The sequence below is a fragment of the Odontomachus brunneus genome, unplaced genomic scaffold (genome assembly GCF_010583005.1).
Source record: "Odontomachus brunneus isolate Ranch 3 - 2012 unplaced genomic scaffold, Obru_v1 Obru_scaffold_082, whole genome shotgun sequence".
Lineage (NCBI taxonomy): Eukaryota > Metazoa > Arthropoda > Insecta > Hymenoptera > Formicidae > Odontomachus > Odontomachus brunneus.
Window position 1 is genome coordinate 878,029 of NW_022639532.1, and position 25,571 is coordinate 903,599.

At 37.0% G+C, this 25,571-nt stretch overlaps 5 protein-coding genes across 6 annotated transcripts; 2 read left to right on the top strand and 3 right to left on the bottom strand.

The window, feature by feature from the left end:
• Positions 1 to 37: 37 nt before the first annotated feature.
• Positions 38 to 8,897, bottom strand: LOC116847673 (RNA-binding protein 5-like). The gene is made up of 9 exons (XM_032822920.1): positions 8,628 to 8,897; positions 6,988 to 7,590; positions 6,822 to 6,891; positions 5,331 to 5,404; positions 4,298 to 4,411; positions 3,465 to 4,212; positions 3,200 to 3,363; positions 825 to 3,112; positions 38 to 487 (listed from the first exon to the last, which is right to left on the bottom strand). Exons 2-8 carry the CDS (start codon positions 7,564 to 7,566, stop codon positions 2,105 to 2,107), a joined length of 2,757 nt encoding a protein of 918 aa, XP_032678811.1. The 5' UTR covers positions 7,567 to 7,590; positions 8,628 to 8,897; the 3' UTR covers positions 38 to 487; positions 825 to 2,104.
• A 284-nt stretch (positions 8,898 to 9,181) lies between these two features.
• Positions 9,182 to 12,463, top strand: LOC116847691 (mitochondrial-processing peptidase subunit beta). Its single transcript, XM_032822962.1, has 7 exons — positions 9,182 to 9,341; positions 9,838 to 10,056; positions 10,607 to 10,992; positions 11,075 to 11,268; positions 11,344 to 11,513; positions 11,619 to 11,873; positions 12,142 to 12,463. Exons 1-7 carry the CDS (start codon positions 9,273 to 9,275, stop codon positions 12,280 to 12,282), a joined length of 1,434 nt encoding a protein of 477 aa, XP_032678853.1. The 5' UTR covers positions 9,182 to 9,272; the 3' UTR covers positions 12,283 to 12,463.
• A 222-nt stretch (positions 12,464 to 12,685) lies between these two features.
• On the bottom strand, positions 12,686 to 15,695 carry LOC116847692 (MOB kinase activator-like 3). Its single transcript, XM_032822964.1, has 5 exons — positions 15,282 to 15,695; positions 15,005 to 15,155; positions 14,685 to 14,912; positions 14,495 to 14,610; positions 12,686 to 14,418 (listed from the first exon to the last, which is right to left on the bottom strand). Exons 1-5 carry the CDS (start codon positions 15,324 to 15,326, stop codon positions 14,251 to 14,253), a joined length of 708 nt encoding a protein of 235 aa, XP_032678855.1. The 5' UTR covers positions 15,327 to 15,695; the 3' UTR covers positions 12,686 to 14,250.
• A 1,571-nt stretch (positions 15,696 to 17,266) lies between these two features.
• On the top strand, positions 17,267 to 19,195 carry LOC116847697 (DNA excision repair protein ERCC-1). The gene is made up of 5 exons (XM_032822975.1): positions 17,267 to 17,533; positions 17,685 to 17,806; positions 17,888 to 18,082; positions 18,373 to 18,558; positions 18,800 to 19,195. Exons 1-5 carry the CDS (start codon positions 17,464 to 17,466, stop codon positions 18,992 to 18,994), a joined length of 768 nt encoding a protein of 255 aa, XP_032678866.1. The 5' UTR covers positions 17,267 to 17,463; the 3' UTR covers positions 18,995 to 19,195.
• On the bottom strand, positions 18,594 to 25,157 carry LOC116847696. Of its 2 annotated transcripts, XM_032822973.1 has the most exons (6): positions 24,821 to 25,157; positions 21,764 to 22,126; positions 21,101 to 21,224; positions 20,734 to 20,918; positions 20,393 to 20,479; positions 18,594 to 19,907 (listed from the first exon to the last, which is right to left on the bottom strand). In XM_032822973.1, exons 1-6 carry the CDS (start codon positions 24,882 to 24,884, stop codon positions 19,834 to 19,836), a joined length of 897 nt encoding a protein of 298 aa, XP_032678864.1. In that variant the 5' UTR covers positions 24,885 to 25,157; the 3' UTR covers positions 18,594 to 19,833. The 2 variants fall into 2 exon arrangements, with proteins under 2 accessions (XP_032678864.1, XP_032678865.1); XM_032822974.1 differs by lacking the exon at positions 20,393 to 20,479.
• Positions 25,158 to 25,571: the final 414 nt, after the last annotated feature.

The following is a 25,571-nucleotide window of genomic DNA, read 5'->3' on the forward strand; positions in this document are numbered from 1 at the left end:
ATAATTCTTGACAAAAATCTGAAATATTCACAATGTATTTCAAATTACATGTTGCAGTTTATTGCTCATAGATATTGTAATCTTCTCGTAGGAAGCGCTTTTCCTTTCTTAGAAAAGGAAAATATGTCTTTCATAAGAGTGGTGCCCTAATCTAGCGAGTTTGGAAAGTTTAGTGTATATAAAAAAATTACACATGCAATATTTGTAAGCAATAATGCCGTATATATATTTATTAATTTGTTTCGATTTCTTACTTAAAGGGTCTCCCTACTTTGACACTCTGAAAGTAAGATCGTTTTTGGGAATTTTTCGAAATAAATGTATGGAGTATTACAATTAAAAACTTTTATACGTTTACTGACCAACATTTGTACGACGAATATACTTTATTATAAGTCATAATAACAATAATATCCAAAGTAGCAGTTCCAATGAAAGTTCTTGAAAAAGTGTGTTGCTGGTGAACATGATTCCGATCGTTAATCATCTAAAACAAAAAAAAACCAAAAAGATTTTTAATCTGTATCGCATGAACTATAATAAATAAAAAATATTGAAAAAATAAAAAACAGCAACACTTAAAAAATAATTTTGTTTTTTTGACAAAAGTCGTTAGTTTCTTAAATCGCAAAATTCGAATTTTGAAAATTATGACGATTTTAGTTTATGCGAAAACAGGACATGAATATATACTGAATATATCTTCAAAACTTTGTCATTTGATTCATTGGTTCTTGAGATCGTGTTGGCCAGCTCGAAAAATGACGTTTCGAGAAAAACGCTTTAAAATTTAGAGTATATAACAAGTAATAAATCATACTTACAATTAATCAGCTATTCCAAGGCCATTTAGCTGTAACACTTTAGGAATATATTTTTGAGACGTCAAACTGTAAGATGTAAAAAAACCGGTTTTTTTGACCCGTCAAAGTAGGAAGATTCCTTACTAATACATGATTCTCTGATGACTTTAGAAAAATGACAGTAAATTGTAAGAATGATATTAGAGATGTATAATAATAAGTGTAATGTACGATCATCGAAATGAGATAAAAACGATAAAAAAAGAACTGAGTATATGGATAAATGTTCTATTCAATGTATCTATCTAGCTTGGTATGCTCAAACTATAAAGAAATATGAAACCTCAAAGATTTCATTGTGATATAATAAATATGTATGGTTAACGTAAACTCAGACACTGTACGATGAAAGGATATCTATTTTTTTTTTTTTTTTTTTAATAGAAGTATGAAATCAATGTGCTAACAATATTTTTGCGGTGAAAGGGACGTTATTTTGTTTGCAGAACATATTAAGAAAGCCCGAATGTTTCTATGTCTCGTATACTACGCGTTCATAATAAGATAATTTTAATGATCCGTTGTATGAGCCGCTTATGAAGTCATCGAATACATAATATGTCCCGTGATATTTTTAATTTATAACATGTGTTCTATATTGCGCGTATACAGGATTAAAGAGAATTAACTGAAATGATCGGATCCATAGTTGCTTTACTTTACCACTGGTACTCAGCTGTACATAGTTTATTCTTGGGCAAGAATTATTGCATTGCACAATAATACGGCACTCTCATTACCTGCTTAAATGTTTCATCTTTTCCGTATATAAAAGCGGAAAATATATCTTTCGAAAAAGCCACAGGTAATCTAGCTCAAGAAAAATTCGGTACTTATTACTGAATTCGAGCGATGCATATTTTGATGATATATAAATAAAATTAGAAAATAGCATGTCTATATCCTGATAAGAACCCTATATATAAAGAAAAATAATTCTCTTCTATAATATATAGGATTCCATGTAAATATCACCATCTGTGAAGCGTATGAAAACATAATTCTGCACGAGGATACGAGAAATAACTGTAGTTATCTCTCTGCAGTCCCAAGAATTGGCTATCACTGTTACCAGTAAGTAGCTATTACATTAATTATTATTATTATCGTACGATAATAATATGTGAGCGTGTAATTATGAGTCTATGGAAAATCGAGTATATATATATATGTATATATATTTATATATTTATATATATACGCGCGTATGTATAAAATCTATCTTAATGATATCCTACGTATTACGTGTCAGACAGTTCTTGATACCGCGCATACATCATCTTTTTCACACAATCTTTATAAGTGTCGCCTGGTAACGCGCTGTACGACGAAGATTTCGCTCCTAAGCCGGCTGTAGGTACGCGTCTCTCGGCCTCGATAATGCTCGTTCTACCTTGATTTGATTTCCCTAAACCCATCCCTTCGCTCCAACCCATTTTTTGTAATAATTTATTACCAACGTTATCGGACCCGATGCCAGCTCTCGTAGGTTCTTCATACGACACTGACATCTCCTCCACTCTCGTTTTCAAATATTTCTCTTTCAACTTGTTGGGCTGTGGTGGTTCGGGTTCGCCGTACTTTGCTCTCCTTTCCTTGGCGCGATCTCTGTACTTGTTGTTCCTCTGTTGCGGGTCATTGGGGTCTAGACCGCGCACCTGATACCAATTCTCTAGATTCTGCTTGTGCAGATCGGACAATTGCTGGTGCCGCATTAACGCTTCCTTGCTCGGGAACTGTCGTTTGCAGAGCAGACATGCCAGTTTACTCCAGTCTGTATGTTGCTTCTCCTCCTGCTGTACATCCTCTATCTCCTCCTCGGTATCGCTCCCGCCGCCGTAAGCAGCCACTAAACCATTACCACTCTGATCCTCGTCCTCATGATAAGGATTTGCGACAGTTTTCTTCTCCAAGATGGCGTATCCTGCGTCCGCCGCGCCGCTCCCGACACCTTGATTACCATCCACACCGGCGAAGTCAGAGTTCCAATTGCTCTTTGCATTCTCTTTCTTCTGATTTAGGGTCTTCGCCCAACGTTCCATGTCTTTTGCTATTTTCTTCGCAACCTTCACTTTGTCCTGCTTGCTGTCCTTCTTTTTGCTTTCGTCCTCTTTCGACGCCTCTTGAGTCACAATCGCGGCCGTCGAGGTCGTAGCCTGATTACTGATGGTACTCGTGGAATCCGCACTACTCGCAGTCGCCGTTATTGTAGTACTGCTTGTGGCTCCTTGGGTCGTACTTGCGGTAGTCTACAAATTAAAAAATGAAACTGTTACATCTTTGGTACGGTGAGTTTTACAATAGACACGATTCTCCTGGTCATAAATCTTCATTACCTTGGCTGGTTGATACGAGAACGATTCGGCGTCCCAATAAAGGAACTGTTGCGTGTGACTATTGTAATAATATTGTGAATTCGGATCATAATACAATCCCGTGCTGGGATCGTAATAGTAGCCGGACGACTCGTCGTAATGATAAGTGCTGACGTCCGGTACGGCTGAAACGATAGTATCGCGAGTTAACTTCTCTAAACCAACGAAATATATTTTAATAGCATAGATTCTCTCTTTTTCTCTCTCTCACTCTCCAGGGACTCACAATATACTTTTCCGTCGCTGGAGTGCGCGGGAACCCTTCCGCTCGCTAACGTCGTGCTGGATGGTGCCGTAGGCGTCGGTCGTCCCTTCACATCGTCGGTCTCACCCAACTTTCTGGAGGCCTGTAACTGCTGAATGGCAGATTGTGCCACTGCCGCCGCCGCGTTTACACGGTCTGTTTGATTCAGAGAAGGTAGAGTAATCGCCGAACCCTGCATTATCTGATTCTGATAGTATTGCGTGTAATACTGAAGGTAGTGAGCTTTCTGCGTGGGCGTTTTGGCGTACAAATTCGCGCTGTATTCGGCCAACTGTGCGACATCGTCCAAGGTGTATCTCTGCGGCTGGGTGTCGTTCGACTTCCACGCGTTTGCGTTATTGATCTGGTGGAGTTTACAGTACGTTATCTCTACCTTTCTGCCGTCCACTACCAGTCCTTGCTTCGTGAGTGCGGTATGCAGGTACATCGCGTCCACCACGTTGCCCATCTCCAGGTAGCACACACCTCGAGACGTATTCGTGAGAGAATCACGACCAATACGAATACTACGTATCGGCATCGACGAAAGATTCTTCATTGCTTGGAGAACCGAGTCCTCGGTAGTTAACACATCCAACCCGCGCAAGAGCACGGTGTTGGTAGGATGCGGACTGATTTCGTCGCTACCTTCTCCACCTTCCTCGCTTTCCGCTCGCGAGGCAGAGCATTTGAAGCAAGTCTCGCGCCTTTTAAAATTGTGCGCTCCACACTGCAAAAGGAGGAATGGACATTATAGTAACGCACACTCGTTAATACACGCTTACAGAAATGAAGCGAAGATATGCGCCACGTACCTTAACGCAGTGCCAATCCTGAGTATTCTTCGCTGGCGGTTTATCCACATGGCACTCTTTCGGTATACTGTACTGCATCAATGCGCGATATTGGTCCTGCAGCATCAGCACTCCCTGAAACAGAGAATTTCAGTGTTATCCCGTCCAACGTCTTCTCGAGGCCTCTGTTTGTCCCGTAAACTTCCTTCTTGGTTGACGAAATTACAGTTTCTCTACTTCATAGCTTTCTGTCTCGAGCGAACGATGATATGTAATAAAGCCTCGTGGGCTTATATTAAATGTGGGCCATTCCACACCGCTTGCCGGACCGACTGTTCATGCGCGACTTTACACGGACAATCAAACAATTTCAAAGTTCCGGTAAAGGTAATCGTGTAGGTAAGCAACGCAACGATCGCTTGCACGTATCAACTTTTGTATGTGAACAAAAAAAGAACAGAAAAAAAAAGATTCGTGCATGTTTCGAGAGACTTCGAGAGCGTCGTAATAGTAGTTTCAATACAAATCGCATCAAGAACCAAGTGAAACAGGAGAAGCAAAGACATAAGTAGTAATGACAGAGAAGCGGATGGACGCTCGTAGCAAGATCGTGGCGTGGAGATTAACAGTCATGCCGGAAAAAAATACGGTATCATCGAAACGATATAAAGACGACTGGAATGACCCTCCTCCGATCTTCACTGTTAGTATACGAGATAGAGAGAGAAATATTTTTTTTTTCTTTTTTTTTTTTATAGACAGAGGACAGGTAAAAGCACGCGCCGCGGGCGAATCGCAGTGTGAGCAAATTTGTAATCCGATATTGCGCGAGTACTTGCTTGCGAGCGAGTTATAAGAAAAGTCTGCAAAAATATCTGGGGATTCCTAAATAAATAATTAGGTACGGTAGATTGAAATAGACTTTGATTTGAGGTGCACAGCCGTGGCCACGGGCAGGGCCAGAGGGCTGCGTTACCGTGCCTTGCCGCCACGGGGCAGTCGGTGGCACGCGTGCAACGCATCGGTTGGGAATCTGGATTGAACTTCTTTCTACCTGTTTCATCTCCATCCACCGTGCGGCCTCCTGAGTCGCGTTAAACTCGACGAATGCAAAACCTCGCGAAGCACCTATACAGAGCAAATACACACATATCCAGAGTTAATCCACGTTTTTGCCTGGGGGTCTCTACTCTGAGAGGGCAGGCAATCACAGCACCAACCATCGACTGACCGAGTTTCAAACGAAGTGTCTCTCTTCGCTTCGTCGCTTGCTTTCATATTCCATTTACCTAAATCTCAGCAGAACGAATTCTACATCACCGTGCGAGAGACCGCAGTACACCGATCGTGAACAAATATAATGCCATATAATGCAATTTAGCGTGACCGAATTCTCTTTTTTTTTTTTTTTCTCAAACGCCTAGTGTGACCTAGCCGAGGCAAAATTTTATTTTGTTTTTCCTGGGTCTTCTGAATTACCTTTCTACCACGCAAACCGAACAATGTTCACAAGTGAACAGACGCCGGTAACAAAAAAAAATCCCAGCCCCGAACGTATGAAAATTATATTGCAATCGATCGATCGTGTTTGCATAATGTAGTCTCTGTAGTAGCGGAATAACTTAAACAATTAATAAAAAGGAGACATTACTTCAGCAGCGGCGCAAGACCGTCTTCGTTCTGCTTAGAATATGAAGCTTCACGCGATCAAAAATGAGGAAAATTCAAGCCTGTAAATCTTTAAGAAGTTCATTATTAACAGATACATTTGCGCTTCTTAAAGCATTTACTCTTGAATCTTCTGTATTTACTTCACTTTGAGACTTCATATCGCAAGAGGAACAATAATAGGGTTGTACCGCTATTAAAGTAATGTCTTTGACGGATGTGATGTCTTAAAGTAAAGCGCAAGAGTACACTAACCGAAAGATCGTTATGCATCCTTATACAATTGTATGTTACATTATTTTGTAAAAGTTCAGAGTGTTTCTCACTAACGTGTGTGTGTGTGTGTGTAGAAAGGTATGATTGGTTGGTAGGTAATTTTTAAAATTACACGCACTGTCGAGTGTAAGCTCTCATTAAGCTATCTCTCATGCAGCTTTGGCAAGTGACGCAGCGTTGCGTTCTCTTCTCAAAATTCTCCTTGCGTTATCTCTGTCAACTTACCTTCTACTAAAGACCAATTTAATGGTCCGACATTCAAACTAATAGAATTCTAGGAATTTTGAGAGATGTGTATAGTCGATATCGGGAAGTGTTACCAATGAAAACTCTTAGAGCTACATGATTACAACAGTGGAGCGCAAAAGATTCCTTGAAATGCTGCATACTCGATGAAGATCGTGTTTCCTTCACGTCGCACATCGTGCGTATCTCAAGTAATCTCTTGCACGCTCCGCTTATGCGAACACAGTAGAAGCTAACGATCGTACAGATTCGATGGCACGCAATAATATATCACCAAATAACAATCAGCTGATCACGCAAAGATGGGTACATCGCACGGATATTGTGAAGGTCTTTAACGTATCGCAATAGTTACCTGTATCTTTTTTCCGAATCAGCCTTATGTCCTTGGGCATGAGACCACAGTTGAGGATGTCTTGCCGCACCTGTGATACACACATGAGAATGATAACGGTGTAACATACTCGGTAACGCCTGCTCACGAGTGGCCGCTATGTCAGACCACTAAGTTGACAACGTACGTCATTCTCAGTAATGTGCTGAGCAAGTCCACGTATCATAATGGTGTTGTTAGGAGATTGCGATTTGTAGTGGATTCCCTCCATGGACGAGCTATAAGCGCGCCCATGCTCGTGCTCAAAGTCCAAACTCTCCCGGCTATGATCGTCATCGCGATCGCGATCGCGATCCCGATCCGACTTCCCCCTACGATCCCTATCCCGATCTCGATCCCTGTCGCGCCTAGAACGATCTCTGTCCCGGTCTCTGTCCCTATCCCTGTCCCTGTCTCTCTCCACAGAGTCTCTATCACGCTGCCGTCCGTAACGATCCTCGCGGTCCCTATAGCTGCGATCGCGGTCGTCTCTGCTACGATCCCTCCTATCTCGCGAACGATCCCTCTCGCGGTCCCTGTCTCTCCCACGATGGTTTCTGTAATCCGGACTACGGTGCTCTCTATCGCGATGATCAACGTCACGGTGTTCTGTGTATTCTGGAGATCTGTTGCTGCCATAGTCACTGCGATAGTCGTAGTCGGAATTGTGACTTCTTCTTTCTGGCCCGTAGCCAGGCTCCCAGGGGTCGATGTTACTGCTGTACATGTTGGGCACGTGCGTATTCAATTTCTGAAAAGAAGCAAAACAGTTGTTCCAATGTACTGTCTTATATGCAGTTGTTCCAATGTACTGTCTTATGTGCAGTTGTTTACATAAAGATTGCGTAAAGATTACTTCCTTATGAACAAGTTTATACAGTACTGCAATATTTATACTTGATTTGGTATTTTAAACTTTTGTTTACACAGAGAGAAAAAAGATTTTACTGTCATAACTGAATATATTTGTTGCTATAAGCAAGAACTTTGCTTTTGTTGCTACTATATCTGTTTTGTAGCTAAATATGTGCTTTATATCAATGTGTATATACTTCTGTTTATAAATTATTTGGGTACATCCTGTATTTAAGAGTTTGTCAACTCTCAATTATTTTGATACTCAAGTTTGTGCACAGAGATTTGCAGCCCCATTAAATTTATAAGTTTATAAACTTAATAAAAAAAAGTATCAACCTTCATCACAAATAAATATGCTGTGCCGAACAGCAGGAACAGCTGTATTAATAGCTTTATATGTAATAATAACTCCAATGGAAATTATATTCTTTTGTAGACACATAGCTAGCAGTGTACAAATTTGTGTAGCAAAAAATTATAATCAGACTTCATTATCATATTTGGGCTATATGTCTGTATGCACAGCAGAAACATGTATTAATTAAAGCCGATTATAACGTGCATGTATTAGCTATTAAATAGTGGATATTTTTAACTGTGCTTCTAAGACTCGGGGCAAATTCCAGTTCTTCATCTGAGAATCTTGGCTGCTGCAGGATACTCAAAAAAGAGGGAGAAAAAAGAATCGATTCTATGCAGCTTTTACACGCATCGTGTCAGCAATGCGCTTAGTAATGCAAAAAAAACGCGTTACTCTACGAGGCACGTACGAAGTGGATTGCGAATCGTTCCCCGTGCGAAATAACGCGTCCTGATCATCGCGGTAGAAACGTGTTCTTGCGAAGGTGTGCTTTGGCGAGATCGCAACGCGGAATCTTTGTTGCGACCGAGAGCGCGCGAATGGCTGTAACATTGCGGAAAAAACATTACCCGTTGCAGTAATTTGTCGCCACCGTTTAGTGCCAAACTCTAATTGAAACGTCGATGTCGCCGAGGAGAGCCGCGACACTCGCTACACTTCACTCAACTGCGAACAATGCCTACGGAATCGATGATAATTCTGACACGATACGCACAATGGCGTGACTCTCGTCTTCCCGTTAGGTCCGTGAAATATGGCGACGTTCCTTGAGAACAAGCCGCGGCTTGTTACGTGTACTCGAAGTTTTGGATACGAACTGCGCAGACCGTGATAGCGCCCTCGTCGCATACTGCGCCTTAACGTGTGCATCAGATCACTATTGGTGACTAAAAGCCAAATCACACTAGCAATTGACGATTGACGATTGAAGGTTAGATTTTAACGAATCAACGAGCTTCAGCCTTGGCTTGTTTTGTTCCAATTGGTCAAGTTCCAATCTTCAATCGTCAATTATCTATCGTCAACCGTTAGTGTGATTTGGCCTTTAAGGATACACGACTCTGACCAATCGGCGCTTGAATTGTAAATACTGCCAATGAGTTTTACGTTTCAAGACCAACGACATACAGCGACATCTCTTTGTTAGCCGACCTTCGCAACTTTCTCTTCACTGTGAGCCAAGTTTTGCCAGCTTCATCGAATAAATCGGAAAAATGGCTACTCGTTTGTTAAAAATTAGTAGTGCGCTACGCACATATAGCAATAAAACCAGCCTGGTTAAGGTAAAATGAATTACATCTTTACGATGTGCGATCATTGTATCGTGATAAAACGATTTTGCCCCATGACCGATCCACTTGTGAATTTCGCTCGAAGCAGTAGTGAAATTTGTCAGCTGCACTCACTCCTTACGTAATAAGAGTAAAATAATAGTTTTAGAACATGTAACATGTAAGAACGACGTGAGTGACTAACAATTTAAGTGACTTGTAACAAAATGAAACAAATCGGTATGCGTTTGAGTGCTTACATCGATTTATAACCTCAATGTAACTCCTTCATATACACGATCTCGATCGATTTCAACATACTTTTGACAGATCTGTTTTAATATTTGATATCCAATTCGAGAAAGAAAACTTAATAGCGTACATGTATATATCGTGTTAATGATTAATAAAACTTAATTTCGTTACAAATTGAACTTTGATAAATTGTTATATATTTTTAATTACAGATCTATATTTATATTGATTGATGAACAACTTTCTTATATAGGTACCAAAACAATGGCGTTCGACTGCTACTTCTCTGAAAGAAGCACTTGTCAATCAACCAGCTACCAGAATTACAACTCTGGATAATGGAATGAGAGTGGCTAGTGAAGACAGTGGAGCTGCAACAGCTACTGTTGGCCTTTGGATTGATTCTGGTAGCCGATATGAGACAGATGAGAATAATGGTGTTGCTCATTTCATGGAACATATGGCTTTTAAGGTAGATGCACACAGTATTACCTGTGAGAAACAACCAGATAGCTAAATCTGCAAAAACAGATTACTACACAGTATCTGTTGTAAATTTTGTTGGTAGAAATACAACAGGATCTGTTAATATGATAGCAGTTTTATGACAGAAATTAAATGTTTTATGGCTGTTCTATAACCATTTGAATATATTTAAATGGTATATATTGTGCTCAGTTTTTGTCTTCAAGTTCTGTAAACAGACTCTGTCAACAGAACACGTTTAATAAGAACATAGGTGTCTGTCATATCCTACAGTATTCTAATTGAATCTATTGCCAATCTGCCAGCATATTGCTAACATTTTATTTATTGGAAATATATATGAAGTATACAATATTTTATTTGTAATTAGATATAATGTTTCGAGTCTGTATGTGTATGTGACATATATAGTATGTATAATGAATATTTTTGTATATATCATACAGTTTCTTTATAATCTTGTATATTTTTTTGTAATTAATACAATTTTTTATTGCTATCTTTTATCAATTAGTCATAAACTGTTTCTTTGATAGGGAACCACCAAACGTTCTCAAACAGACTTGGAATTGGAAATAGAGAACATGGGCGCTCACTTAAACGCTTACACAAGTCGGGAACAAACAGTGTTTTACGCGAAATGTTTGTCGCAAGACGTACCGAAAGCTATTGAGATTCTGAGTGATATTATTCAAAATTCTAAATTAGGCGAAAATGAAATTGAAAGGGAGCGTGGCGTTATTTTGCGCGAAATGCAGGAAGTCGAGACAAACCTGCAAGAAGTCGTATTTGACCACTTGCACGCAGCTGCCTATCAAGGCACATCCTTAGGACGAACGATATTGGGACCTACTAAAAATATTAAAAGTATTACACGAAATGATCTTGTTAAATACGTGAAGACCAACTATGGGCCACCTAGGTAAGATTTCAGTCATTTGTTCGATTATATTCAGCTAAAGTGAAATGCCAATAAAAGCCGACGTGTGATTTCCTTATTATAGATTCGTGCTGGCTGGTGCTGGTGGTGTAAATCACAATCAATTAATCGAACTTGCCCAAAAACATTTTAGTCAGATGGAAGGGCCACAGTATGATGATATTCCAGATTATATCAAATCTTGTCGTTATACTGGCTCTGAAATAAGAGTCCGCGACGATACGATTCCTCTCGCTCATATCGCGATTGCTGTTGAAGGTACTTAGAGAATACTATTCGAGGCGAATCAAATGTAACGCTTTGTGTAGTAATCAATAAGTATTTTGACAAAAGGTGCTGGATGGCCTGATGCAGACAATATTCCTCTCATGGTCGCGAATACCCTTATGGGAGCATGGGATCGTAGCCAAGGCGGGGGTGTGAATAACGCGAGTAGTTTAGCTAAAGCCTGCGCAGAGGAAGGCTTGTGTCATAGCTACCAAAGTTTCAACACATGCTACAAGGTATGCATTGAATAATTGTTATTATGTGCGTAAAACAACATATTTGTAGTGATGTGTAATGATCAATATGTATCAATAAAAATGCGCAATCTTTTTATCTTGTAGGATACTGGTCTCTGGGGTGTATACTTCGTTTGTGATCCTATGAAGTGCGATGACATGGCGAGCCAAATTCAGCACGAATGGATGAAGCTGTGCACATCAGTTACTGAGAAAGATGTGACACGCGCTAAAAATATTCTCAAAACTAACATGTTTCTGCAATTGGATGGCACTACCGCAATTTGCGAAGATATTGGCCGTCAGATGTTATGTTATAATCGCCGTATTCCGCTTCACGAACTCGAAATGAGGATAGATGTACGTAGTTTGAATTATATGCATCAAGACTTACGTTCTGAACTCTCTTTTATCGTTGGAAGCACCTCTAAAAGTGGCTTCTAAATTTTCTGATTGTAAGTCATTTTTAGAGATGCTCTTAGTAATTAAAAGGAAAAAAATAGAATTCAGAATGTGTGGATCCAAGAGTTTACATGAAACGAGTAAATACCCGATGGGATCCCCCATAATATACATATTATTTGCAAAAGATATATGATATAAATTAATAGATTGTTATATTTTTCAGAGTGTAACTGCCGAAACTATTCGTGATGTTGGTATGAAGTATATTTATGATCACTGTCCAGTGATCGCGGCAGTTGGTCCAGTTGAAAATTTGATAGATTATAACAACATTCGTTCTGGCATGTACTGGCTCAGACTGTAATCATCCTCAGATTCATAAATTTTAGCGCACCGATTAGAAATAAAATAAAACTACAATGTGCATATACTCATGATATAGTAGTTTCTTCCATATGAGATTGTAGTTTTATTTTGAAATACATTTACGAGTGAATGTTCGTTGATGTATACTACCTGGCGAAATAAATATACAGTCGAAAATACGTTTCGAATAATTACTCAATCTTATATTGTATTATATTATTGTATGCATTGTACAAATATGTTATGCGCAATGTATAATGATTCGGCTGTTTGTCACTGAATTAACTCTTTAAGAAGCCGTCTGCTTTGTTGTTAGGTTATACTATTTAAAAGATAACCAAGTTGGAATAATTTTCTATTTATTATTTATCTATTGAAATTGTGCTTGTTTAAGCAATAAATAATTAGGAATATATATTTATTTATACACAATACATACAATTCATGTTGTTATGAAAATCTTTCATGTATAGCATTTAAAGGAAATAGAACACTTCAAACTTTATGTTTGTACTTCTGCGGTAGACTGTATATATTTGACATAGACAATGTTATGGTCACTTTAAACATATAGTTTTAGGTGTTAAAAGCAATTTCCAAAAGCCGCAAAATTGCAAAAAAATATTTATACTCATACATCATACAAAAGTTAATTATTATTTAGTAATATGATAAGCTTTGGCATAACTGATATCTTTAGACCTTTGATATAGCAAAAGGCTTCTATATAAAGTATAAATTATATAAAAAGATTATATAAAAATTTTCTGTATTATATAAATGTCGATAGATGAAATTGAATTTGCCATATAAAATAACAATAAAAATAAAGAAATTATTCTCTTTGTGATCATAGAAATTTGGGATAGTTCTGGTTAGTTTATATGATATACTTCTAATATCATTGCACACAAAATACTTAAATACCTAATCTATAGTAATGATAAGTGAGCAATAGCATTCTTAAATTTATTTCTATTATGCGTATTGGAGATCTAAATGAACCTTATATTTCAGTGTAAGTATATGCTTGAAATACTAATCGTAAGTGCACAGCAAGTTACATATAATTTTGTGTAATAATTTTTTCAACCTTCATGTGAAGCTTAATATCCATATTATTATATTGAATTAGAAATTCGTACTCTTATTTGATTAACTTTTAAATAAATAAATCTAAGATATTGTCTTAATACACACAAGAAAGACACTAAAGAAGAAGACTAGAAACGAATTTTTTGAGATTCATATTCTCAACCCTCTAAAAGTTAAATATTTAATATTCCATAGGAAGAAAATATTGGAATATATTTTCTTGGATTATAAAAGTTTAAGCTTTATGAATATTGCTTGTTAACTTTTATTTAGAAATAATTACGTAATATAACTAATTTAGAAATAATTACATAATATACAATAAAAAATCTTAGATATTGCACTTATGACTATCTTTTAAGCACATTACAGTATAAATGTGTTTAAACAATAGATTTTATAAAAGTAACGTATATATATCTTATATGTATTTTTTTACTATTCCTTGAAGTGAAATATTTAAATGACAATTGAAATATTTGCAATATCTGAAAATATGAACCTATATCGCTTAGAATACTTTCAATAAAAGATAGAAAGTAATGTAAAGAGAAGTGAAGCATATTAATCATTACTGACATAGTGATAATGCATGAATAAATCCTGATGGGCTATAAATTTCATTTAACTGAAGTAAAAAGTTTATAAAAAATTAACTGATACTTTTTACTAGGAATTAGGAATAAAGCAGTATTTAGACAGATCATATTTCTAAAATGCTCTTAATAATAAACGAATGTCGCGTATAATTCAAAAAATGCCACGACCTACATTCTACCACTGTATGAAGTAATTTTACCTTCTCGGGAAAATTCTGTTATTTTACTGTAACTTGTAATTGTTAATTTTGTTAAAAGTGACTTTAAAATAACTACCTGGCATGATTGTTTGATGGTGCTGTGCTTTGGGTAGGAGAAGCAGTATCTTTACAAACTTTAGAGGTCATTTCAGCTAATGGTTCTAATTCCTTAGTATTGATCAAATCGAATTCTCTTACAAAATAGTAGAAATGCTTATAACATGTATTAACATGTGCTTCCTGAAATAACAATAGTATGTTGAATCAAAGCCTTCTATGAGATAAAAATATAATTTGAAACACCAGATATACTCACTGCTCCTATTGCTACAATACGATCAAAATGATGTATGTATACATGGACAAAAACTCTGAATAAACGTGTCAAGATTTTTCTACATAATGGTATGAATGTTTTGGGGAACGGCACATCTGTAATACCAATTATTTATATATATTTGGATATAAAATAAAAATAAACAACAAATATTAAACTGTGGAATAACCTGTTGATACTGGAAAAACTGTTTCATTATTAATTTGAGTTTCAGCCCAATCCATAAGAAGAGCAATATATTGTGGTGCTGGTAGTGCTGTTGGTTTTTTATATTTTTCACCATCTGCCCACAAATATTCAAAACGTGGTCCACCGCTCATTGTTGGACAAGATGCCGAATCACAATATTCTGATACTGTGCCATATATAAGATTTATTCTGTTAAAGAAGTCTACAACTAAAAAATAAAATAAATGGTTAGTGTTACTCTTTTAGAATAGATAATACACAATTTTGAATATTGTTACATCACTACTATGTTTTACATACCATGTACAGCAATCCAGTCATTCAAATCTTCTCCAGGAGGTAATTTTACCACAGCTCTTAAATTGATACCAGAATTAAGGGAAGCTTGAGCCTGCTTGTGTAAAGAATAACGTAATGTTCCATGAGCAAATCTTTTCTTTGGTCGAAATGTCTGCAATCACAGTATGTATAAAAATAGATGTACATTATTCTAATATTATAAAAGAGCTTATTCCAGTAGACTATATCTTATAACTGAACATTGTTTATTAAAATAGGAATTATATATAATTCTTACCTTTCCTTTTTGAAAGAATTCCATAAAACCACTTAATGTAGTCATTGTTTGTAAGAATTATATTATACTACTTTTAATTATATTCTCATAAAAAATTTCCTACAAAACCGGCTAACACACTTGACAAAATCTTGCAGCTTTAAGTTTTCATAATCTCAAATATTATACTGCAATACTCGCCGGATATTCTTAAAATCCGAGTAAAACCGAGTTTATTACAAATATTACGCAGGCAATTAGCAAGAGATTCAAGGTATAAGTAAAAACTGCTTCAGAAATTTCTTGTCTCAATCAGACATAACGCACTTAATGTATTGTGCTTTACGATTGAATATAACTGAACGTGCAATGGTGTGCGATATCACAGAGCTACTTTTATGACTCACACCAAAGAGAAGCTTAAAGCGGTTATGCCGGCACTATATTTGTTATTTGGTCTGTTCTTTTTAACTGCACTGCTGAACTGGTGCAATAAGTTAAAGTGAGACAAGTATATGTTTTCTCACTCTAACTTATTGCACCAGTTCAGCAGCTAAAAAGAACAGACCAATTGCTTTGCACCAGAGAGAAGCCACTAGCTTGATTTTAGAGACCCTTAGTTGCGTTTCAAAACTCAACTCGATGGGTAAAGTAACATTTAATTGACCAATAAGAACAAAAATAACTAGGATTTCTTTATCATGATTGGTCAATTAAATGTACTCTACTCGACGAGTAGAGTAGCATTTAATTGACCAATAAGAGCAAAGATAACTAGGATTTTTTTATCATGATTGGACAATTAAATATACTCTAGTCGAGTAGAGTTTTGGAACGTAGCCCAAGAGAGACTGAACAACGCGTCCACAAAATGGTGGCCGCAAATACGTGAGCTCGGGTACGGTCTAGCGGGCGCTGCAAATGCTTTGTAGCGTTTTACTTCTTTCTCTTTTTTCATTCGAATCCGAGGAATAGAATAAGAGGGAGCAACGCTGCGCAGCATTTGTAGCGGTCGTTGGACCGCACCCGTAAGAAGTTCGTGGTCTATACTTTTTCGCTGCACTGCTGCACTAATGCAATAAGTAGAGTGAGACGAGTATATTTTTTCTCATTCTAACTTATGTTGGTGCTGCCATTTAGTAGGCACAAGTCTCGTGCACCAATCACGCGGAGCCAGTCTCTACCCCCTATAGCCAGTCTCTATCTAAGGGTCTCTACGGGTGCTTACGATAACGAGAGTAGAGCGAATGAGATCTGGATCCGAGAGAATAGTATAATCTCCCATCTATAACTAATATTATATTATTCTCTCGGATCCAGATCTCACTCGCTCTATTTTCGTTAGTGTAAGCACCCTACCTGATTTCAATGACCAGAGCTAGACGTATGGCGTAGGCCAAAATAGGGGTGTTGTAATATACACTATAATTTTTGGGTTATATATTTATTCGTTATTAACACAAAAGTATCTTAACACAAGACTTTATTTCGGTAGGAATCTCTCGAGAGATCAGGTTAGACTGATTCTCTTTGTCATTGGCTAAGGGCCGTAGCACACAGAAAAACTTAAGCAGTAAGACGTAAGCAATAAGCAAATTGACCAATCACAGTTGTTGATTCTTCTTACGGTCCAAGAATCAACGACTGTGATTGGCTAATTCGCTTACTGCTTACGTCTTACTGCTTAAAGCTTAACGGCTACGGTGGCGCACTCATCGGGCAATCCACTATAGCGCCACAGACGCATTTTTGAGATGCCATCTATCAGTGTGCCTTTACTACATTCATTAGGCGCATTTTCGCGGTGGTAACGATAAAATGCGTGCTTTGCACGCTTAATGCGCCATCTGTATGCATTTTTAAGTTAGAACTATTTTGCTACGCTTATTTCCTGGTACTACCGATAAAATAAAATGTCAATTTTATCATATGTCGGTAAGTACTGTATAAACGCAAATTCTATTTTCAACTTTCTGAATTATCGAGTATAAGTAATAACTTACATATTAATGAAATAATTTTAGGGTTAGGTTACATTTAGGTTAGGTTAAGTTGTATACGATAGACAGATTCTTATTTTCAAATATACGACTCGACAGTAGATCATTTAATCATTCTTGTTAATACGATATTATTTCATATGAAACTAATATATTTGAATAAAAAAGTAAGTGGCAAAAAGTGAAAGAAGGAAGGAAAAGTTATGGATAACGCTGAAGAGTGTTCGGATGACAAGAATGACGCTTCTCCACCAAAACGAGTTAAAGATACGTGTGAGTTTATATTATTAAATTATATAATGAATAAAAAGAATTAAACTTGCTTCTTTTTATAAATATAGTTGTAAGTTTCATAATTACGTAGATAACCAGTGTATATTATTCTTGTTACATACTTTATATAATTTTGCATTTTTTTGCTTAGCTGCTCTCAGCAATTTGAAGAAATCTGAATTCTCCAAGGAGCCAACTTTAAATCCTATACCTGGAACTTTGGGTGCGACATCTTCTGGTAGAACTAACGCTGTTCTTGTCAGTCCAAAACAGGTAATGACGTTATACAATGTTTTAAATATTTTTGAAATTTAGTAGATTATACGCTAGTTAATTACATAATAATATTTCTAGAAAGGAAACCCATTGCTAAAATTCATAACCAATGTACCATGGGAATTTTCCAATATTGTACCAGATTATGTAATGGGAAAAACTACTTGTGCACTTTTTCTGTCGATTCGTTATCATCAATTGAATCCTGATTATATCCATGAAAGACTGAAGCAGTTGGGCAATGCTTATAATCTACGAGTGCTCTTGGTACAGGTAAATATAACTATTAGTAATTATATTCTTATATAAGTACATTACACTCATTTACTATGCACATATGTATATAAATTTTAACTTAATAATATATATAACAGTATTCTCTAATTATATATAAATATATAAATATATATATATATATATATATATATATATATATATATATATATATATATATATATTTATAGTTTGTGCTAAGTTTGTAACTTTTATTACAACTTTTATAATTCTCTTCCGCATCGTCATTTGTTTGTTCCATTTTTTTTCACAACTTTTGATATAATTAGATAGACATAGCTGATCCTCATCATATCTTGAAACATTTAACAAGAATATCTATTCTCGCTGATATAACAATCATGTTGGCGTGGAGTGTAGAAGATGCAGGAAAGATTATCGAAACATACAAAAGATACGAAATTAAACCACCCGACGATATTATGGAACGTAGCGATAGCGCACCTCATCAGAAGGTAAAAGATTCTAATTATTTTGACTGTTAACTCACTTTACAGTTTTATTAATATTTATTACAGTTAATCTTATTTTGATACAGTAATACATGATAAAAAAATAATTTAAAACAACGTCATTTCTGAGAAATAAATGCCCTTAATGCTTCTAATCTTTTTGATTGTGTGTTATTTTTAATAGAGTAATATATCTTTTTGCTCATATTGCAATGAACGCTAGACGAATTTATATACATTCCAGTTGATCAGTGCTTTAACCACGGTAAGATCCGTGAACAAAACGGACGCGATGACTCTGTTGTCGACATTCAGCACGTTGGACAATATAGTAAGAGCGCAACCGAATACTTTGGCCTTGTGCCCGGGATTCGGTCTGCATAAAGCCCAGAAACTTTATAAAGCGTTGCATGAGCCATTTCTACGCACTCCGAAATGAACAGAGTGCTCTTATACATAAGACGTCCGTCGTACCAATTAAAATATTTAAGATGATTAAAATAACTTATAATAATTGTAAAAAATAATAAGTAAATAAGATAAATTAATAAATTCATAATTTTAATATATTTAAAAATTGCATACTTGATTAAAAGAATATAGTTGGATCAATTAATTTTAATAAAAATAATTTAAATAACATTTTTTAGGAAAAAAGTATGATTTTTTAATAAAGGAAAACTTGATGTCGAAGAAATTACTTTACTTTTTTATATTTTATCTGTAACGAGTATTAATACGCACTTTTATTTCGTTATACTTTTCTTATAACATTTAATATTGATATTGCGACATTGGAGTCGGTTGGGGTGTACATATATATGTACATGTGAATACACACACAATCAATTTAATATATATCTAAATATTATTTACACGATTTGTGTGCGATCTAACTACCGTATTCAATATTATAAAATTATGTCGCGTTTTAGGTTACCGAAAGTGCAACAAAACATGTTCTGTACATATTTATGTACATTCTACGTCTCCCTTTTATTATCCTATATGTACGACTCGTTGATTATAAAGAGTATTGTTATTAATATAGGCCGAATACAGATTCCACGGTAAGACACATTACTTGAATTTCGAGAGTTTTGAAAACTACGAAGAACTTTGACAGAAAAATTGTAACTGTTTTCGAAAAGAAAAATCACGATCTGCAAGAACAAGCTTTTCACAAATTAGAATTTGACTTTTCTTGAAGAATGAGTTGAGGCACCAACAATCAAATATAATTAGCCGTCCAATCTTACCTATTAAGCGTATTAATTATTAATGAAATAGAATGAAAAGAAGCAGATGCATCAGCAACAGAAGGGGATCGATCGACGTATGAATGAAATTACCTGTAACCAGATTAAAATATACATATTAGGCACGAAAAAATACAGAGCAACATACATATAGATATATAAACATTGTAAGAGAATTTTAATTGATGTATCATATACATATACATCTTTATAAATTAAGATATATGTTATTATATATGATATTTTCTATCTATTTGTTTAATATCAATTTGTGTTATAGTATTTTTAAATTTAATATTCTCACATTTTTTATATTGTATCTGTAATTTTCTTTAGTTACACCGTTCTTTCACATGTTACGTTATTATGTCTCAAGCAAAGCATATATGCGAGATGAATATCCGAGTTTAAAATTATTAACGCGACAATTCGAAGAATTAATGTGTTGTTAATAAGCAAGTAGTGAGCCAAGAAACCAATCTCGTAAGTTCCGAAAAAAAAAGAAAAAAACTTTGATTGCGGAGAATGGTGGCTGATGATAGCGTTAAACGAAAAATTCGCAATCTTTTTGATCTTACCGCCACCATTATTGGGGTTCGAGTCGTTTAAGGCCTGAATATCCATTTCATGCTGCGGAATCGCTGCGGAAGTGGTGGTAGCCGTTCCTGCACAACAAACACCACATATCGCATCTTGTCAATGAAGCATAGACGGCCCTACATAAGCGCAAAGATCAATTGGATTGTTAGTTAAACGCAAACTCTTTAAAGCGGCTGTGTGTTAACGAAGTCTCGTCGCGTTGGGAAAAATCTTGCAGAAAGAATTATCTTACCGCAATTGATTCGAGAATTTGTTAAGAATCGCATAGGATTAGTACATCAACGCAACGTGTTAAAGTGTAAGTGGTACAAATGCTAACCCGAGTTGTAGACGGTCATTTGAGACGCGCTGTAGTTCGCCTTGGGGATGCCAAGAGTACACTCGAGGGTTGTAGTCGTTTCCGGTAACTCCTCGTCCAATAATTCTATCCGCGACAGGATGTCGTAGAGTCCGTCTCTTCGTAGCGTCACCGTGGACTTCGTTGCTTGCTTATTTGGGACGTCTCTATGATTTATATATGATTTATTGTTATATATTATTTAAAAAAGATATGTTTGCCAAATATTGTTTAATCACTTGCCTTGTTGATAATAACATAATCTATTGCTACGTACGACGAAAACAAAAAAAAAAGAATTGATAGAGTCTCGGAATTTTTCGATAGTATCATAAAAAGGCTTACTCACTTGACCGAGATATCGAGAGTCGGCTGCGGATAAAGTCCCTTGGCCATGCATGTCGCTTCCAGACCATCTTTGTCGTTCTTCAGCGTCTTCTTCGTGTACGCAAAACCGAAAACTTCTTCCGTTGCTGTCACAGGAATTATGCATACAATATATTTAACATGCCTCCTATCTAATATTAATTCACTAAATGCCGCAAACACGATATAAAAACTCTGTCGATCTACGATAATCTTTAATGAAATAATATAATTAATAACATAATCTCTCTCCGCTTGTAAACAATGTTGTGTCTGTGAGACTCGAACGAAATTTCGTCAAGGGTTCGAGAAAATTTCAAAATAGCGCAAATTGTTTGCGCTATTCAAAGATTTTCAATCTTGTTGCGCTACTGTCTCACAGCTGAAGCTTTCCCATATCTCTGGGAAGGAGTGTGTTCAAAAGTATTGATTTTCAACGAAGTTATGATAGTTCAAAGTTGCCCGGATCTGATAGACTTAGATTATATCATATGTTTCACAAAATATGATTCCACGGAGGACTAAATATAGGATGCCAATGTACCGACAGAGAGGAAAGGGATGTTCCACAATCGACGGTGTGATTGGAAATGGACCGATTGAGGCAATCAATCTCAAAGATTGAGAAATTATCCGAGTCGCTCACCGTAAACAACCATGGAGGCGTTCGCCGTCTTCTCGTCCTCGAAAGTTGATATCACGCACTTGTAATCACCCGTGAGCTCAATTCCCGGTTTGTTTAGTTTCATCGCTCGATACTCGGTGTAAGGATCGTCGCTGGCCCTGTAAGTGAGATCGACGTACTTCTTAGCCGGCTCGACGGCCAAAGGATTTCGTCCTTGGATCCACTGATAGACCACCTTGTCGCTTTCGAAGAACCACTTGACCACCAGCTCTTGCCCTGACGTGTTCTCTAACTCGTAATCGCAGTCGAGGATCACATGATCAACCTCATCGGCTTTGACTGTGGCTGGCACATTGATACTCTTAATGACAAGCTGCTGTGACACTGAAAAAAAGCAGTAAATAGTTCAAATAAAGGTTCGACTCCTTTTAGAAAATATGTCCAAACCACACATGTCTCCGTGTCAAAATTATGTATTAAAGTTCAAATCATTTCAGCATTTATATTTCTGTCACCGTGCACGTTCTGATAATGAATTTTAATACATTAAGTATTAAAAGCTTGAACGGATTTATGTGACACATAAATTATAATGTCGCTGGATCGCAATAGTAACACGATTGATTTCCTCGTTATTTAATTATTTCCATAAAAGTATGTTTACTCTCGTGAAAATCCCGCGTGTAATGTATACCTCAAATATTTTTAGCGTACACACTGCACGAATACTTCAGAAAAGCGGAAAGAATAAAAAAGCCTCAAATGCGTTTGAAGCTGCGTTTTTGAAGGCTTTGAGCTACAAAGGTGGTCCGAAGTGGGTCACCGGTTCCGCGTTTTTCCTTGGTTATTTGCTTTTAGAAGTGTGTGCATACGAAGTGCGGGCTCTCTCACTCTTTCTCTCTCTCTCGCTCTCTTGAGATTTTCACGCATACTTAGAGGAATATATTTTCGCCTCTTGGGTCAAAGTTCGCGCGTGTTTTCGCGCAAACATTCGGAAAGGCCGGCTCAAAACGAGCGAGAAAAACTCGTACGACGTATTATTAATTTGCTAATTATTATATGAAATTTAACGTTAAAATAAAGCGTTTTTGTGGACTTTAACATCGAGTTTTAATATAACGACTTCAGAACCTTGTCTAGGCGTGTCATGTAGAAATACGCGCGTGTATAATGCACACATGGTTAAGAAAAAATGAGGGGAATATCTCTTAGGATCTTGGTTAATGACAAAAGAAAGAAATATTGGATGACCCGATATCGGAGGACGGCGACCGATGGCCTTAAAGAGGATCGTCTGCGATCTATAAATATGCCGAGTCCGTATATGTATATTCAAAATCCAATCTGGTTAACACGTGTCGTGCACGTTGCAGAAAATTTGGAGCAGGTCATAATCAACCCGCGCATGTCACATAATTTCCTCGCATTGCACATGTGTCCTTTACGAGGTTGCCTCTACCGAAGCTTTCGTGTCGTCGCGTGCGCACACTCGTTCAATTTCGCTAGACGTACAGATAAAAGTATCCAATTATTATTATCCCGAAATTACCCTATTTATTATAATTACATTACTCTAATTATTATTCCGAATTGCGTTTAAGTTTCACAGACAATAATTCTGCATCGCGTATCGGAGAATTAATTCAACTAAAGCGAGAGATCAGTTTAGCTCGAAATTATTCGGATTTAAGGGGCTGCCAAAGTGAATGGCGAACTCTTGAAAAATGTCGATAATGACACGATCGCATTATCTTTTTCTTGTTACATATAGGTCTTACATAAATATACACCGTTTTATTTAACGAAAAATCTAATCATGCAACCAGTTGTAGGAGTCTTTCTGTGAACTTTTCGTGTTTTACTATTCTATAAGCTTCTCGTGTTTTACTATTCTATAAGCTTCTAAATTTAGTTGCAAAGGTACAGCAGTGTTCTTTGATATTTTCTTAAGCGAAGCAAACACGCGATTGGGATGTGCAAATTGCAGATTCTAATTTTGCATCAGACAAACATTTACATTGAGTGACAACCGGAGATGTCAGTTTTGAAATATTTGATCCTCTTTGACGTATATTGTGACAATTCATTCCTATACGTACACTGAGAGAAAAATATAGTTGCTTTTGGCGTCACTTTTTTATGATTTTAACCAGAAAAATAATTAGAAGAACCATCTTTCTAATAATACTTACTAAAACAATGGTTTTCCTAACTATTTTTATGGTTAAAATCACAAAAAAGAGTATAGTTGACGCCGAAAGCAACTGTATGTTTCTCTCAGTGTACTCATATAGCAAATGTCCAAGATACATCCTAGAGACATTCCAGAGATATCAAACGTCTCTGGGATGTATTTTGGGCATTTGTGGTGTATGGGTACGTACATACTTTCATTGTGTAGATGTACTTGCGATTCTGTGCAACCAATACGATGTGAACTTCGCAGAAGGAGGCCAGTATTTTGTAGGGTAAAGTTCTCACGGCCGCGGTTATTAGGAATTGCAGCGAAATATCGGCGCAGCTTTTCGTTTAACTAATCGGACGTGTGTAATAAATCGAAAATATATTTTCCTCGCTGTAATCTTGTGACGTGCATAAATAAAGAATGATATGAATATGTAACCGAACGAATGCTCTCAGTGAAGCAATGGAAACGGAACGATAGCAGCATCAAACATATAGCGTAACCGCTATATTAAGCGAGCAAAAGCACGGGGACAGAAATAGTGCATGTGGTTATGTTTTCTAATATACGGGGTGATTCGAGGAGAAACGCCGAGGACACACGATATAAATTAAATGAGTGCGAAGTGGAACGACGCACGAGTTGTGAATTTAGTCTCGACGAAATTTCCGCCAGTCGCGATCATTTTTCTGTTTCCTTCATTACGGTTAATCGTAATGAAGCTGATGTTCCATGACGTTCTACCTCCAAGGTTGCGCTGCGACGTCAGTAGAAGTAGAAACGTGTTTTACATACACGCTTACTTATTAATTCAATTAATGATTTCTACGAAATGACTGAGAAATATGCGTCAGTTCTAATTTTATGCGACATAACGATCGAGCGAAACGAACCTGGAATGCAGCCGATTATCAGCAACCACGACGTTAATAGCATCCCACATTTCGTCATCGTCATGATCACCTATCCACGAAAATCCTCTTCTGCGAGATTCGCCTCGAAAATAGATCCTCCAACTCCGGGAATCAATTCTCTCGCTTATCCACTGTCTCGTACTTTCTCAGGAATGTTCTTCCGCGAGAGGCACCAGCGTGTGCGTAGTTTCAACAGCGCGAAGAAGGGACGCGGATGACCGGCAGGTGGAGGGTTGAAGGTGAGAGAGAGATGCTTTTCGAAAGAGCGACGTGTGTGGCAAAAGCACACACGGCAGGACACGACCTCGCGCAAGCTCGGGCGCGAGCAAACTGAGGCAGAAGTCGCTTCCTCGAATTCTCGAACCGTCCCAACATCCCCCACCGCTCGTCTTTGCACACGGGGTGTCTCGGATCAAACGCTGTTGAGTCGTCATCTTTTTCCTGTGCTTCTCCTTGAGTCCGAAATCAATGAAATATCAAATATGCTCGATATCGATTTCGAGATATAAATGAACAATATGCAAAGCCTGGCCGTACCGTACTTGACGCTTTACAACTCTCCGTGGGTCCGCGAGCATCCCTCGCTTAAAACGAATAAACGATGAACAAACGATAAGACTGCATTACGTTCAGTCTGAATGTCAATATAAGTCAATCATCCATTCATTGATTTGTATTGATTGAAATTCAGCCTGGATCTTATACAGTAATCGTTTTGTATCAGTCGTTT